We start from the raw sequence: 13,989 nt of genomic DNA, 5'->3' as shown, positions 1-13,989 counted from the left end.
TTTACATAGTTGTCTAAAATTACATATTTTACATCAAGTTCAAAACCACTGATTCGTCCTTAGGGTTTGTGTATTTTTTATCATGAAGGAAGTAAACAGTGGAGTTATAGTTCAAAAATTATTGACTTCTATTTGTATTCCATTGTGTTTGGAGAATGTCTTTTGAGTATATTCATTTTTTTTTTTTTTAATTTCTTGAGGCTTGTTTTATGTCCCAGTTTATGGTCCCTTCTGGAGAAAGATCTGTGATCACTGGAGAAAAATGAGTGTCCTGGTGATTTGGGATGTAAGGTACTATATATGTCTGTTAAAATTCTCTATATCTCTTTCTCCTTTCTTTGTCTCTCTGTTGGTAAGGCTTCCTTTAGAATCTGAAATAGGGCAGGTCTTTTATTGGCAAAGTCTCTCAGCATTTGTTTGTCTGTGAAAAATTTAAGCTCTCCCCCAAATTTGAAGGAGAGTTTTGCTGCATAAAATATTCTTGGTTAGAAATTTTTCTCTCTCAGAATTTTAAATATGTCATGCCACTGCCTTCTCGCCTCCATGGTGGCCGCTGAGTAGTCACTACTTAGTCTTATATTGTTTCTTTGTATGTGGTGAATTGCGTTAAGATTTTCTGTTGTTTTTGGCCTCTTGGCATTTGTTTTGCTTGATAGGGTTCTTTCAAGTTGTATCAAAAAAAGGGGGGGGGATATCGATCTAATTTTTCAGAGAGACAGTTTGGTGACGCACGCTTTCTCTTACTAACCAGCAGATGGCATCTGTGAGTCTTTAATTTGTTAGAATTGCAGCTTGGTGACATACACTTTCTCTAACTAACCAGAAGATGGCGTCTGTGAGTCACTTATTCCCCTCAAGTCCAGTTCTCCCCAACTTTGTGGTTATGTGGGGATCTGATTCTTTTGGGGTCCAATTGGTGCACTTAATTTGGGTGTGTTGTCAGTGCTGTCTGCCCCCAATGAGGGGCGTGTGCCTGAGTGGTTAGGGAGGAAGGGCAGGTTTAACAATCAAATCTCCCAGGTGTTCCCAGAGATTTAAGGCTGTTCTCTGCCGCTGACACAAAAGTCCTTGGTATTGGCGTAGGTTCCCTGGGATTTCCGAGCAGTTCCCCACTCCCTGCTGTGTTTTTCCAGGACCTCTGTTTGGGGGGGGGGGGGCGTGCCACGTCACAAGTGAGCACCGGCCTCCACAGAAGCCCTGGGCCGCCGGGCTGTGTAGGGGCGTTCCCAGCCCGCTTCAAAGATGGTTGAATAGGACGCGTTAACTTCCCCCTTTCCGCACAGCTCCGCTCTCCCAGCTCCGGGACAATCAGCCGTGGGTGTATTCAAGGCCACTGTCCAAGGCCGATATTGTGTCGTGTGAGTGATGCTGCGGGAAAGACTCCCTGTCAGGCTGGGTTTCTCGGCTGGGCTCTGTGCTGTGTGTTCAGCCAGGCAGGAGCAGCCCCACCTGCTGGGGCGACAGCTGGGAGGCTGGGTTTCTTGGCTGGGCTCCGCACTGTGTGCTTACCCCGGGCAGGAGCAGCCCCGCCCACCGGGGTGACGGCTGGGAGGCTGGGCCTCTTGGCTGGGCCCTGCGCCGTGTGCTCGCCCCGGGCAGGAGCAGCCCCGCCCACCGGGGAGACGGCCACGGGGCTGGGTTTCTCGGCTGGGATCTACGCTGTGTGCTCACCCCAGGCAGGAGCAGCCCCGCCCGCCAGGGAGATGGTCATGCGGCTGGGTTTCTCGGCTGGGCTCTACGCCATGTGCTTGCACCGGGCAGGAGCAGCCCCGACCGCTGGGGAGACGGCTGCAAGCCGCGCGTCCCCCCTTTGTTTCCCTGGACCTGAGACAATCAGCAGTGGGTGTGGGAAGGGGTATCCTCCACCCCAGACACCAAGGCATTAGTCCAGACCACTCCCGTCTTATCTGCAGCTGTTCCCGGGCTTCTTTAATATATATATATATATATGTATGTATGTATAAATATATATTTTTTAAAAGTCCAGCCCACCATTTTCCCCCAGTGCAGCATGGCCAAGGGATTCAGCCTACTCCCTCACTCGTTTCAGAATGCAGACTCCTGGTTTTGCCAAAAGCACGTTCCCTGTGGCTTTAGCAGAACTTGTCCAGCGGATGCTACTTTGGAAGTAGTGTTCTGGGTCCTTTCTGGTTTTTTATCTAGTGTTTTCCACGGAAGTGTTTTTTCCTTTGTCTCACCTAGTCGCCATCTTAGGCCTGGACCTGCATTGCATTTTATTTCAATTTTTCTTTTATCTTTTATATTTTCATTCTTCATTTTGTTTTCTTCTTTTCCTCTTCCTTTGCAGAAGAAATGGAAATGTCCTCAAATAGATTGTGTGGTGAACACATAATTATGTGATTATACTGGAAATCAGTGATTGTTTACTTAGGATGGATTGTATGGTGTGTGAATAAAACTGTTTAAAAAATAAACAGAGGTATATATGTGCTGGAGAAAACATGGAGAGAGATACACCTATTCCCTGTTGATAGGGAAGTAGAATGGCACAGCCCAGCTGGAGGGCAGCATGGTGGTTCCACAGGAAGCTAACTTTGGGGTTGCCATATGGTCCTACAACCCCATTATTGTGTACATACTTGGAAGAACTGAGAATACAGACATGAGCAGAAATTGCACACTCGTGTTTATGGCAGCCATATTCATGATTCGCAATGGATGGAGGTAGACGAAGGGTATATCGACTGATAAACAGAATGGTCAACTGTGGTGTATACATGGAATATTGAGCAGCGGCAAGAAGAAATGAAGTTGTGAGGTATGTACCTAGGTGAATGGACCTTGAGGACAGTACGTTGAGTGAAATAAGCCAGAATTGAAAAGACAAATATTATAACGCCTCATTAATATGTTCTAACTATAATGTACAAACTCTGAGAATTGAATCTGAGAGCATAGGTTATCAGAAGAAGGTTTATGGTAAGGTTCCTAGATTGTAAGCTCTTACAACACTCACATCTATTCATGAGTTGTAACAGACATGCCTAAATTCTGAGATTCTGAGCAGTTTGGGTATAACCTGGTCTATCCCTGAAACTTCATTCAGATTTCTGTGTGATACGTGACACTCAGAGCCAGAGTTCAGCAGCTATGAATGTCAGTATTAACCCATACAGCAAATGTTAAAGAAGCTGAAAAAAGATATCAGACTTCAATTAGAGATATGAATGAAATGGACTTGAAAATCTATATTTTCTGTAGCATGCTATGTAAGTTAAATTGTATGGTCAGTTTATCCAAACACCATAATTACATGGAACCTTGAATAGGGGGTGAGATCTGGTTGGTATGTACAGATTAGTGTGAAACCCCAATGCATCCCAGAGTAATTTGGGCAGAGAATAAAAGCATTTGAAAAACCCCCATGAGAGACTGGGGGAAAATGTGGAAATATTAAACTTCCTCACTTGGGGAATTCCTGATATTCTTGCCAGCATTGAGAACTACCAATTTAGATAGCCAAGCCTTCGATCATGGGGCTTGCCCTTATGAAGTTTGTTACTGCAAAGGAGAGGCTAAGCCTATTTAAAATTGTGCCTAAGAGTCACCCCCAGAGAACCTCTTTTGTTGCTCAGATGTGGCCATTCTCTCTCTCAGCTCACTCCAGCAGGTAAATTCACTGCTCTCCCCACTATGTGGGACACGACTCCCAAGGGTTTAAATCTTCCTGGCAATGTGGGACATGACTCCCAAGGATGAGCCTGGGCCTGGTATCATGGGAATGAGAAAACCTTCCTGACTAAAACAGGGAAGTGAAATGAAACAAAATAAAGTTTCAGTGGCTGAGAGATTTCAAATGGAGCTGAGAGGTCATTCTTGAGTTTATTCTTACGTGTTACAAAGATATGTTTTTAGATTTTAGGGTATTAGAATAGCTAGAAGGAAATACCTGAAAATGTTGAACTCCAATCCAATATCCTTGATTCTTAAAGATGATCATATAACTATTCAGCTTATATGGTGTGACTATCTGACTGTGAAAACCTTGTGGCTCATGCTCCCTTTATCCAGTGTATGGACAGATGAGTAGAAAAAAGGGGAACAAAAAGTAAATGAATAATATGGGGAGGAAAAGGAGAATGAGAAGTTTTGGGTATTCCTCTTTACTTTTAATTTTATTCTTATTCTTGTATTTATTTTTATTTTTTGGAGTAATGAAAATGTTTAAAAAATCAATTGTGGTTATGAATGCACCAGTATATGATGATATTGTGAACAACTGATTGTATACTTTGGATGACTGATGGTACGTGAATATACCTCAAAAAAAATGCATTAAAAAAAAAAGAAAAGAAATATACATGGAAGTATTATGTGCTATCAATGGTCAAAGGAGAGAGAGACAGAGGGAGAGAGATAGATGATAGAATGATATGGCAAAGGTGGCAAAACGTTAAAATCGGTATATCCAGGTTTCTGGAGATGTGGGGGTATGCTGGAGTTCTCTGTATGGGATTTGCATTATTTTTGCCACTGTCCTAAATGTCTAAAGTTATTTCAAAATAAACAGTTTAAGAAAGATAAAAAAACAGAAAGGATGATGGCATGTCAAATCCATCACATGCATAAACAGAGGAATGTATAAACAAAATGTGGTATATACATACAATGGAATATTATTCAGCAATAAAACAGAATGATTTAAAAACAAAAAAACAAAACAAAAACAAAAAAAAACTACTTACAAAAAAGCCCAGGGCCAGAAGGCTTCACAGGGGAATTTTTACCAAACTTTCCAAAAAGAATTGACACCATTTCTGCTCAACCTCTTTCAAAAAATTGAAGAAAAAGGAACACTACATAACTCATTTCATGAAGCTAATATCACTCTGAAACCAAAACCAGATAAAGATACTACAAAAAAAGAAAACTATCGGCCAATATCCCTAATGAATATAGATGCAAAAATCCTAAACAAAACACTTGGAAACTGAATCCAAAGGCACACTGAAAGAATTATACACCATGACCAAATGGGGTTCATTCCTGGCACACAAGGGTGTTTCAGCATAAGAAAACCAAGTAATGTAACACAACAAATAAAAAAATCGAAAGGAAAAAATCAAATGATCATCTCAATAGACTCTGAAAAAGCATTTGACAAAATTCAACATCCCCTTTTGATAAAAACACTTCAAAAGGCAGGAATTAAAGGAACCTTCCTCAATATGATAAAGGGCATACATGAAAAACCCAGAGTCAGCATAGTACTCAACAGTGAGAGGCTGAAAGACTTCCTGCCAAGATCAGGAATGAGACAAGGATGCCCACTGTCACTGCTATTATTCAACATTGTGCTAGAAGTTCTAGCCAGAGCAATTTGCCAAGACAAAAAAAAAAGGGTATCTAAATTGGAAAGGAAGAAGTAAAACTATCATTATTTGCAGATGGTATGATCTTATATTTTAAAAATCCTGAGAATTTAACGACAAAGCTACTTGAGCTAATAAAAAAATTCAGCAGAGTAGAGGAATGAGATTAATGCCCATAAGGCAGTACTGTTCATATACACCAGTAATGACCTAACTGAAGAGGCAATCAAAAAAATTTCCATTCACCATAGCAACTAAAAAAATCAAGTACCTAGGAATAAACTTAACCAAGGACACAAAAGACCCCTACATAGAAAATTACAAAACCTTACCAAAAGAATTAAAAAAGGAGCTAAATAGGTGGAAAAATATTTCATGCTCATGGACAGGAAGACTAAACATCATTAAGATGTCAATTCTACCTAAACAGTTCTACAGATTCGACACAATTCCAATCAAAATCCCACAACCTACTTTGCAGACTTGGAAAAGTTAGTTATCAAATTTACTTGGAAGGTAAATTGGCCTTGAATTGCCAAAAACATCCTAAAAAAAAGAAGAACAAAGTGGGAGGCCTTATACTTCCAAAATTTGAAGCCTACTATAAAGCCACAGTGGTCAAAACAGCATGGTATTGGCACAAAGATAGACATAATGATCAATGGAATCAAATTGAGAGTTTAGAAATAGAACCCCCAGATCTATGGTTGACTACTTTTTGATAAGGCCCCCAAATCCACAGAACTGGGACAGAACAGTCTCTTCAACAAATGAGACCAGGAGCACTAGATATCCATAACTAAAATCATGAAAGAGGACCCCTACCTCACACCCTATACAAAAATTAACTCAAAGTTGATCAAAGACCTCAATATAAGAAACAGCACATATCTTCAAACTCTGAGATGGTGAACCCTTTGTGTATAACCTGATCAGTCTCTGGAATGTTGGGTATCTGTGTGACACCTGAAACTCTGAGCTGGAACTCAGCAGATATGAATGTCAGTATCAGCGCATATAGCAACTGTTAAAAAAAAAAAGCTGAGAAAGACCCCAGACTTCAATTAGAGATATGAATGAAGCAGATCTGGTTAGGACTAGGGCAAATCGTGCCAAAGGGTAAAGATAAAAACTGACTGTGTTTTAAAACTTTAACTTCCATGTGAGACCAAGAGAAGAGATATTTATTTGGTGCAGGATCTATATTTTCTAAACAATACAACTTCTATAGCTTGTTCAAACACCATAATTACACGGAACTTTGAATAGGAGGTGAGATATGGTAGGTTGGTATAGGTTAGTGCGAAATAGTGACACATCCCAAAGTAATTTGGGCAGAGAATAAAAATATATATGCAGGGGGCCCCTGAGGAGCTGAGGGAAAATGCAGAAGTGTTGGACTTCCTCACCTGGATTGTTACTGATGTTCTCACAAACACTGAGGACTGACGGTTTGTTATGCCAAATCCTATAACTCTGGGCTTGCCCTTATGAAACTCTTTACTGCAAAGAAGAGGCTAAACCTGCTTCTAATTGTGCCCAAGAGTTTCCCCTGAGTACCTCTTTGTTGCTCAGATGTGGCCCTCTCTCTCTCTCTATCTAAGCCAATACGGCAGGTGAACTCACTGCCCTCCCCACTACGTGGCACCTGACTCCAAGGGGTATAAATCTCCCTGGCAACACAGGATATGACTCCCAGGGATGAATGTGGACCCAGCATCATGGGATTGAGAACAACTTCTTGACCAAAAGGGGGATGCAAAATGAAATGAAATAGTTTTAGTCGCTGAGAGATTTCAAATGGAGTCAAGAGGGACATTCTTATGTACTAAATAGATAACTCTTTTTAGGTTTTAATGTATTGGGATAGCTATTAGTAAATACCTGAAACTACCAAACTCCAACCCAGTAGCCTTGTCTCTTGAAGACAATTGTATAACAATGTAGCTTACAATGGGTGACAGTGTGATTGTGAAAACCTTGTGGATCACACTCCCGTTATCCAGTGTATGGATGGATGAGCAGAATAATGGGGACAAAAACTAAATGAAAAATAGGGTGTGATGGGGGGGATGATTTGGGTGTTCTTTTTTACTTTTATTTTTTATTCTTATTTTTACTTTTTCTGGTATAAGGAAAATGTTCAAAATGTACTATATGATGGTACTGTGAACAGCTCATTGTACACCACAGATGACTGTATTGATATGTGAATATATCTTAATAAAACTGCATTTTTAAAAAAGAGCACAATAAAATGCTTGGAAGATAATACAGGGACACATCTTCAGGACCTAGTATTAAGAGGTAGCTTCTTAGACCTTACACCCAAAGGACAATCAACAAAAGAAAAACTAGATAAACTGAACTCCTCAAAATCAAATGCTTCTGGTGTCTCAAAAAACTGTCAAAAAGGTGAAGAGGCAGCCAACTCAATGGGCAAAAATATTTGGAAACTATATATCTGGTAACAGACTGATACCCTCCATCTATAAAGAAATCCTAGAGCTCAACAACAATAGTACAAACAGCCCAATTATAAAATGGGCAAAAGATATGAAAAGGTATTTTTCTGAAGAAGAAATAAAAATGGCTAAAAAACACATAAAAAACGTTTATCTTCACTAGCTATTCGGGAAACACAAATCAAAACCACAATAAGATACCATCTCACACCAATAAGAATGACTGCCATTAAACAAACAGGAAACAATAAATGTTGAAGAGGATGTGGAGAAATTGAAACTCTTATCCAATGCCGGTGGGAAAGTATAAGGATACAGCCACTATGGAAGATAGTTTAGCGGTTTCTCAGAAAACTAGACAAATGAATTACCCTATGATCCAGCAATTTCACTTCTTTGTATATACCCAGAAGATTTGAAAGCAATGACAAGAACAGACATCTGTACACCAATGTATCATAGCAGGACTGTTCACAATTGCCAAGAGATGGGAACTTTCCAAGTGTCCTTCAACAGATGAGTAGATAAACAAAATACGGTATACAAATACAATGAAACACTATGCAGCAGTAAGAAAGAACAAGGTCTTAAAATATATGGCAACATGGATAACCTTGAAAATATAATGCTCAGTGAAATAAGTCAGACACAAAAGGAGGGATATTGAATGCTACCACTTCTCTGAACTCCCTGAACAATGTAAAATCAATGTCTTATAATGTAGACTATTGAGGACCTAGTGATAGAAGCTAGTAAAGGGGTAATGATAATCCAATATGTTCAGCTATGTTGATGATGGTGAATGCAAAGGTATGGAAAAGGATAGGGGTGATGATTGTTTGTTAATGGGATCATAAGTATTAGAGCTGTATTGAAGGTGAACAGGGTTGAAAGGGGTTGTTTAAAGGCATGTATCCCACAGATCAGCACTACAAATATAGACAGGTGTTTGCATGATATACTTCTAATATCTAACACTAGTACAGAGAGTTGACAACAGAACAGTATAGGGGAAAAAAATCCACCTATTGCATACTGGGGTCTATAATTAATAGGAATACCATACTAGTACCATACAAATACTAGGGACAAATATTTAAGGGCTGAAAAGAGCTACAAAGTGTTTGGGTCATGAGAATTATTTAAAATGGAGAATGATAAGGACTGTACCAACTAAGTGATAATATGAGACAGGGATGGATTATCATGGATATGCTATGTGAACTCAGGAAGCCCCTACTTTATAAGTTAAGCCCTAGATCTTGAGGCTTGCTCTGGTGAAATTTATGGTTGTAAGGGAGAGGCTAGGCCCACCTATAGTTCTTCACTCACTAAGTTTATTCTTCAGAAACAAATCCTCCAGAGAACTCCCATCCCAGCTAAGAGGCGACAGCCTCTTCAAGAGCATTAACCAGATGTGTCCCCTTTTCCCATAATGTTGACACCCCTTTTAAATATGAACAAGTTGGGTGGTCACTGCCCAGACATCCCTTGGGATCAGGAGGGTAATTAGACTAGAGGAAGGGTTGGCAATAGACCACATGGAGTTTGGCAGAGGATTGTGAATGCTGAATCTGTATATAATTATCTTCTTCTTGGTTGCTAGGATATGAGAATAGCTGGAAATTTGTTCTACAGCTACTTATTAAACTGTCATTTGAAAGTTATCACCTTTTGCATAAGCTATATTTCACAACAAGGAAATAAACTGTGGAATTGTACTTGGAAAGTTATCACTTATATGTATATATATTCTACAATAAAAAATACAATTATTAAAAAAAATAGGACTGGCAGAGATTGTCTATAAGGAACATGCAGAAAGTCTGAAAGAGGAAACCTCCAACTCCTGCCCTTGTTCTATAACCAACATACTGGTTATTGCCCTAACAAAAGAAAAACCTATTAACATTTGATTTCCTTGGGAGAACACCTGGGAGTTCAGAACAAAAATACCTGATCACAGTACATACTATGAAGCCAGCAAGACCCATGCACGCACACACAAAGCTTCTAAATGGCTTTGAAGTGCCTCACTCATTAATATGAAATTAGCAGAGCATCACAAGATAGTTGAAGAAATGTGCTAACATGTATTCCAAGCAGACTGGAAAAATAAAGTAAAACAAAGGAAGCAGAAACAGCAGATAAGAACAAATTTTAAACCTTAATATCCTAAAAGAGATATGAAAAAATACTGTGATCATGAAACAAGGGTAGGAAAAGGGGGCGGGGAGGGAGAAAGGAGGGAGGGACAGAGGCAGCGAGGAAGGGAGGGAGGCAGGGAAGGAGGGAAGAAGGAAGAGATGGAAGGGGAGGGAGGAATGAGGATCTCTAGAAATTAAATTTATGAAAATCGAAATCAAAACTCCAACAGAAGTAGAGGTTTGGGAGCTAAAATCGAGAAAATTTCCCAGAAAGTAGGACAAAAGATAGAAATGAAAATAAAGGAGAAAAATAATTTTTTACAAAGATACAGGGGATCAGAACAAAAGAGCCAACATCTAATTAGAAAAACAGAAAAGTGAAAATAAAGGAGAAGAAATTATTACACATCTTTTAAAATTTTCCCCAAACTGAAACACATGAATTTTCCAGATTGAAAGGACATCACGAGGAACCAGTACAATGAACAAAAAAAGGACTCAGCCAGGGGAGCTTCATTGTTATAATCAGAATACGGGACTCAGAAAGACCTTAAGAGTTTTCTTTCAAAGAGAAAAAATATACCACTAGAATTGCAGCAGGCCTAATAATGAGCACTCACTCTAGACTAGAGGAAGACAGAGGGTTGCAAGTGGGCATCTCCAAAAAGAAAAAACTAAATGTAACTTACAGACGACCAGATTTGTTCACCTGATAGAGGAACTCTTTCCACTGGAAAGATTTTAAGGCAGAATTAGTGACGGGGACTATGAAAATTTAGATCTCTTATACAGTCTGCTTCTCTGCTATATACACATTTATTTTCCCTTCAACTGCCCTATAACTTTCAGCTACATTAATATTCACTGTTTACGCTATTTTGAATATAATATTAAGAGTTGAACATATTATATACTTGCTATGAAATATAATCATTTTCTTTCTTATACAATTTGTTTTCCTTGGAGCTAATGGTTCCTCACTTTCCCACTTGACTATATTCATAGATTACTACTTTAACAAATACAAAAATTTAATTTCAAAAACAAGTAGTACATATTTTTAAATATTCTATGCATAAATAATAGCTAAGATTTCTCTTTTAAGATAGAAGTATAATACACACATATGTATAAATTTTCACAATCTCATTTTCAGTTATGTCTCATTATTAGATTTAATTATTATCAGGTATTAGTGTTCATAACAATTTCTAGTCACCTCGTAACTTTTCACTATAAGAATATATGACAACTTATTTACCTAACATTCTTCTGTGTTGGTCATATGTTTCATCAAAAAATTTTATATTACTAACAATGCTCACTAAGGACATAAATTTTTGTTTATATTTCCAATGAGAGGTTCCTAGAAGGAAGGATCTATATTTCTTAGCTGTGCTCCAAAACTCTGCCAATATACATTTGTACCTACAATGCACCATGTCCATTTTACTACACACTTGCCAGTAGTAATATAGTTTTTAACTCTTTCACAAATGAAAACAGAACACATTTAATGTACTCATTTTAATTTGAATTTCCTTACTTAGTTATGTTACACTGTCTAGTTATGACTTTGCCTATTTTTCTATTAGGGTATTACTTGTATTTGTGCATTTTTTCACATTTGTAAAACCTCTTCATAGACTAAGAAAGTACATACCTATGTCATGTTTTTGACAAGTGTTTTTCAATTTTAATTCATGTAGTCACATCATTATGTTTCCTTCCCTTGCAACCGTACTTGTAACATCCTTCCTCAGCTCAAGGACAGTGGTGAAGTTTTCTTTCCTCTCTATTTTTGGGGAGTGGATTATGGTTTATTAATAGTAATTACTTTAATGGGATCCTTTTGTAATATTTTATAAAAGCAAGAGAAGGCAATAGGGCCCTCAGGAATATAAAGGTGGCTTAAAGTCAAATAACTTTTTAATGTATCTTTTAACTATAAATATTTCAACACATATGTTTCGTTCCGTAAATATCTCTACTAAACGTGTCATAATAAAAGAAGCATAACATTTTCAGGTATATATGCTCATATAGCTTAACTTTTTGAAAAGTTTGTACTCACTTGTGGTCATGATGTTAGGAGGGCAAGAAGGTATCCCATGATCTACTGCCCATCTGTAGGCTCCTTCTCCAACTAAAAAGCTAACAACAAAAACTCAGTGTCATATTTTCCTACATATTCAACCAAGTAATTTAAGTAAATGTTAACGCAACTGAAAAAAGTCCTTCATTTAAATATAAATCTAGATTTACCTGAAAATAATTAGATGACTACATGCCCAAAAGTTCTACTAAACTCTCCCCAAATGAGAAATTTTACAATAGAAAATTTTACAATTGGAAATGTTATGATTTAATTTTCAGTAATTAACAAGTAAAGATTGGTAAACTTCAACATAACAAGAAGTAAAAAGAACCGATTTACAAGTAAAAAATATTAAGATTTCTCTTGGATCAATATGGTTCTCAGATCGTCTCACAATGAGAGCCATTTAATCAGGTTAAGAGTCTTAAGTTGAAGTGAATGTCTTCAGATTTGGTATTCTTGCCTAGTATAACATCTGAATCCACCCAAAATGAGTGGGTACCATCTAGAGTTGCCAAAATCCACTGAAATATGATTATATTTCTAAGTCTTGATGTAACAAAAATATACACATAATCCTCAGAATCAGTTTGCCACTTAGTGAGTCTATAGAATGTCCCAAAAGTAAGGCTTTATACTCTAAACTGCAAGTTTTATCATATTAAAGTGAATAAGTGGGTACTATACAAGGCTTACTTTCAAAGATTTCAAATAGCATGCATGAGAATTAACTACCCTCAAGTAGTAATAGCAATCAATCATTTCATATTTTTCCATAGCCAACTTCTTAAAAGATCTCAGCCAGGTAATGATGACTCCTTGAACCTGTGCCTATGTGTTAGTTCCCCACTCCCTTATTTTTGCTTCTGTTCTTCTGATCACTGCAATACTAAAAACTCAAAGTAATACATATTGAGGTCTTAAGATTCAACTGTTAATAAGAAAACCAGTGACAGAATGCCTAAACAAAATCGAAGTAGACACAAAGAAATGTATTCAAATGGTTCCAACAAGGAATGGAATGGCTAAGCCCCATCACAGTTCTCCAGTATAAATAAGGGTGGGGGTGGTTAGAGCATTAAAAAAGAAAGGAGAGAGAGCCAACAAGGAAAAACAACTTTACCTCTTCAAATCTCTATCTTTTTAAAATTCTACAGGGTTTCGACAATAGAAAAGTTTTTCCTATTCTGGTACCAAACGAAGACCACTGCAAAGAAACTGCAAAGAAAAGCTGTCACATAAAGTTCACATGAAAGAATAATTGACATAGGAACTTAGATGTGAATTTGAGCTGTCCTGATGGTAATTTTAGCACTTTCCTTCATCCAGAAAAAGAATTTGATATAGAAATAATTTCTCTTCATGTGAAGGTGTTAAAGATGCCCAAATAGTAAACTAAATGGTCAAGACAAAAGTCTGGTGCTGAATCTAGTATTCTCAGCACTCCCAGTACTCTTTCTGAGTTCAATCCCAGTATCCAGAATAAAAGGTATTTGACAAAATATTCTCAGGTATTTTTCATTTCTTAATCATTCATAAATTGTATTCTAAATGAAATCAAGTTTTAAATATTTTAGGCAGTTGAAAATATTAATAGGAAAGTAAATATCTGGATGCCATTTTCTTGCTAAGAATACTGAATATCTGACCTGTCTCAGTATCAAAAATGATATTATACTTCACATCATCACATGAAATGTCATAAAACTACATTTGAAATCATTTTTAAATGCTTTAAAACTACACAAGCTTTTGCTAAAAACTATACTAACCTGTCAAAAAACTCACTTTCAAGAACATGCATTGCAGTACCAATTCAAACATTCATCTGACTCTCCAAGGTTCACTCCAATCCATTAGAAATCCCACTGATTCTACCTTCAAAATATATCCGGAGGAAGAAACTAAGATGGCAGCTAGGTGAGACAGGGCAAAAAACACCTCCG

The 13,989-nt window shown here is 37.8% G+C and overlaps 1 protein-coding gene across 8 annotated transcripts in view; it reads right to left on the bottom strand.

Annotated features, from left to right (window-relative positions):
- Positions 1–13,989, bottom strand: part of TASP1 (taspase 1) — a 656,132-nt gene that overhangs the window by 558,672 nt on the left and 83,471 nt on the right. For all 8 annotated transcript variants that reach the window (XR_005213130.1, XR_005213131.1, XM_037811849.1 and 5 more), the window contains exon 7: positions 12,020–12,099. Coding sequence is in view for 6 of the 8 variants with exons in the window: in XM_037811849.1 (XP_037667777.1) it covers positions 12,020–12,099 (80 nt within the window). In the remaining 2 variants the exon portion in view is untranslated. The remainder of the gene's footprint in view (positions 1–12,019; positions 12,100–13,989) is intronic.

The sequence above is a fragment of the Choloepus didactylus genome, chromosome 19 (assembly GCF_015220235.1).
Source record: "Choloepus didactylus isolate mChoDid1 chromosome 19, mChoDid1.pri, whole genome shotgun sequence".
Taxonomy (NCBI): domain Eukaryota; kingdom Metazoa; phylum Chordata; class Mammalia; order Pilosa; family Megalonychidae; genus Choloepus; species Choloepus didactylus.
The sequence above is the reverse complement of the archived record's forward strand: the minus strand, read 5'-3'. Positions and strand labels throughout refer to the sequence as shown.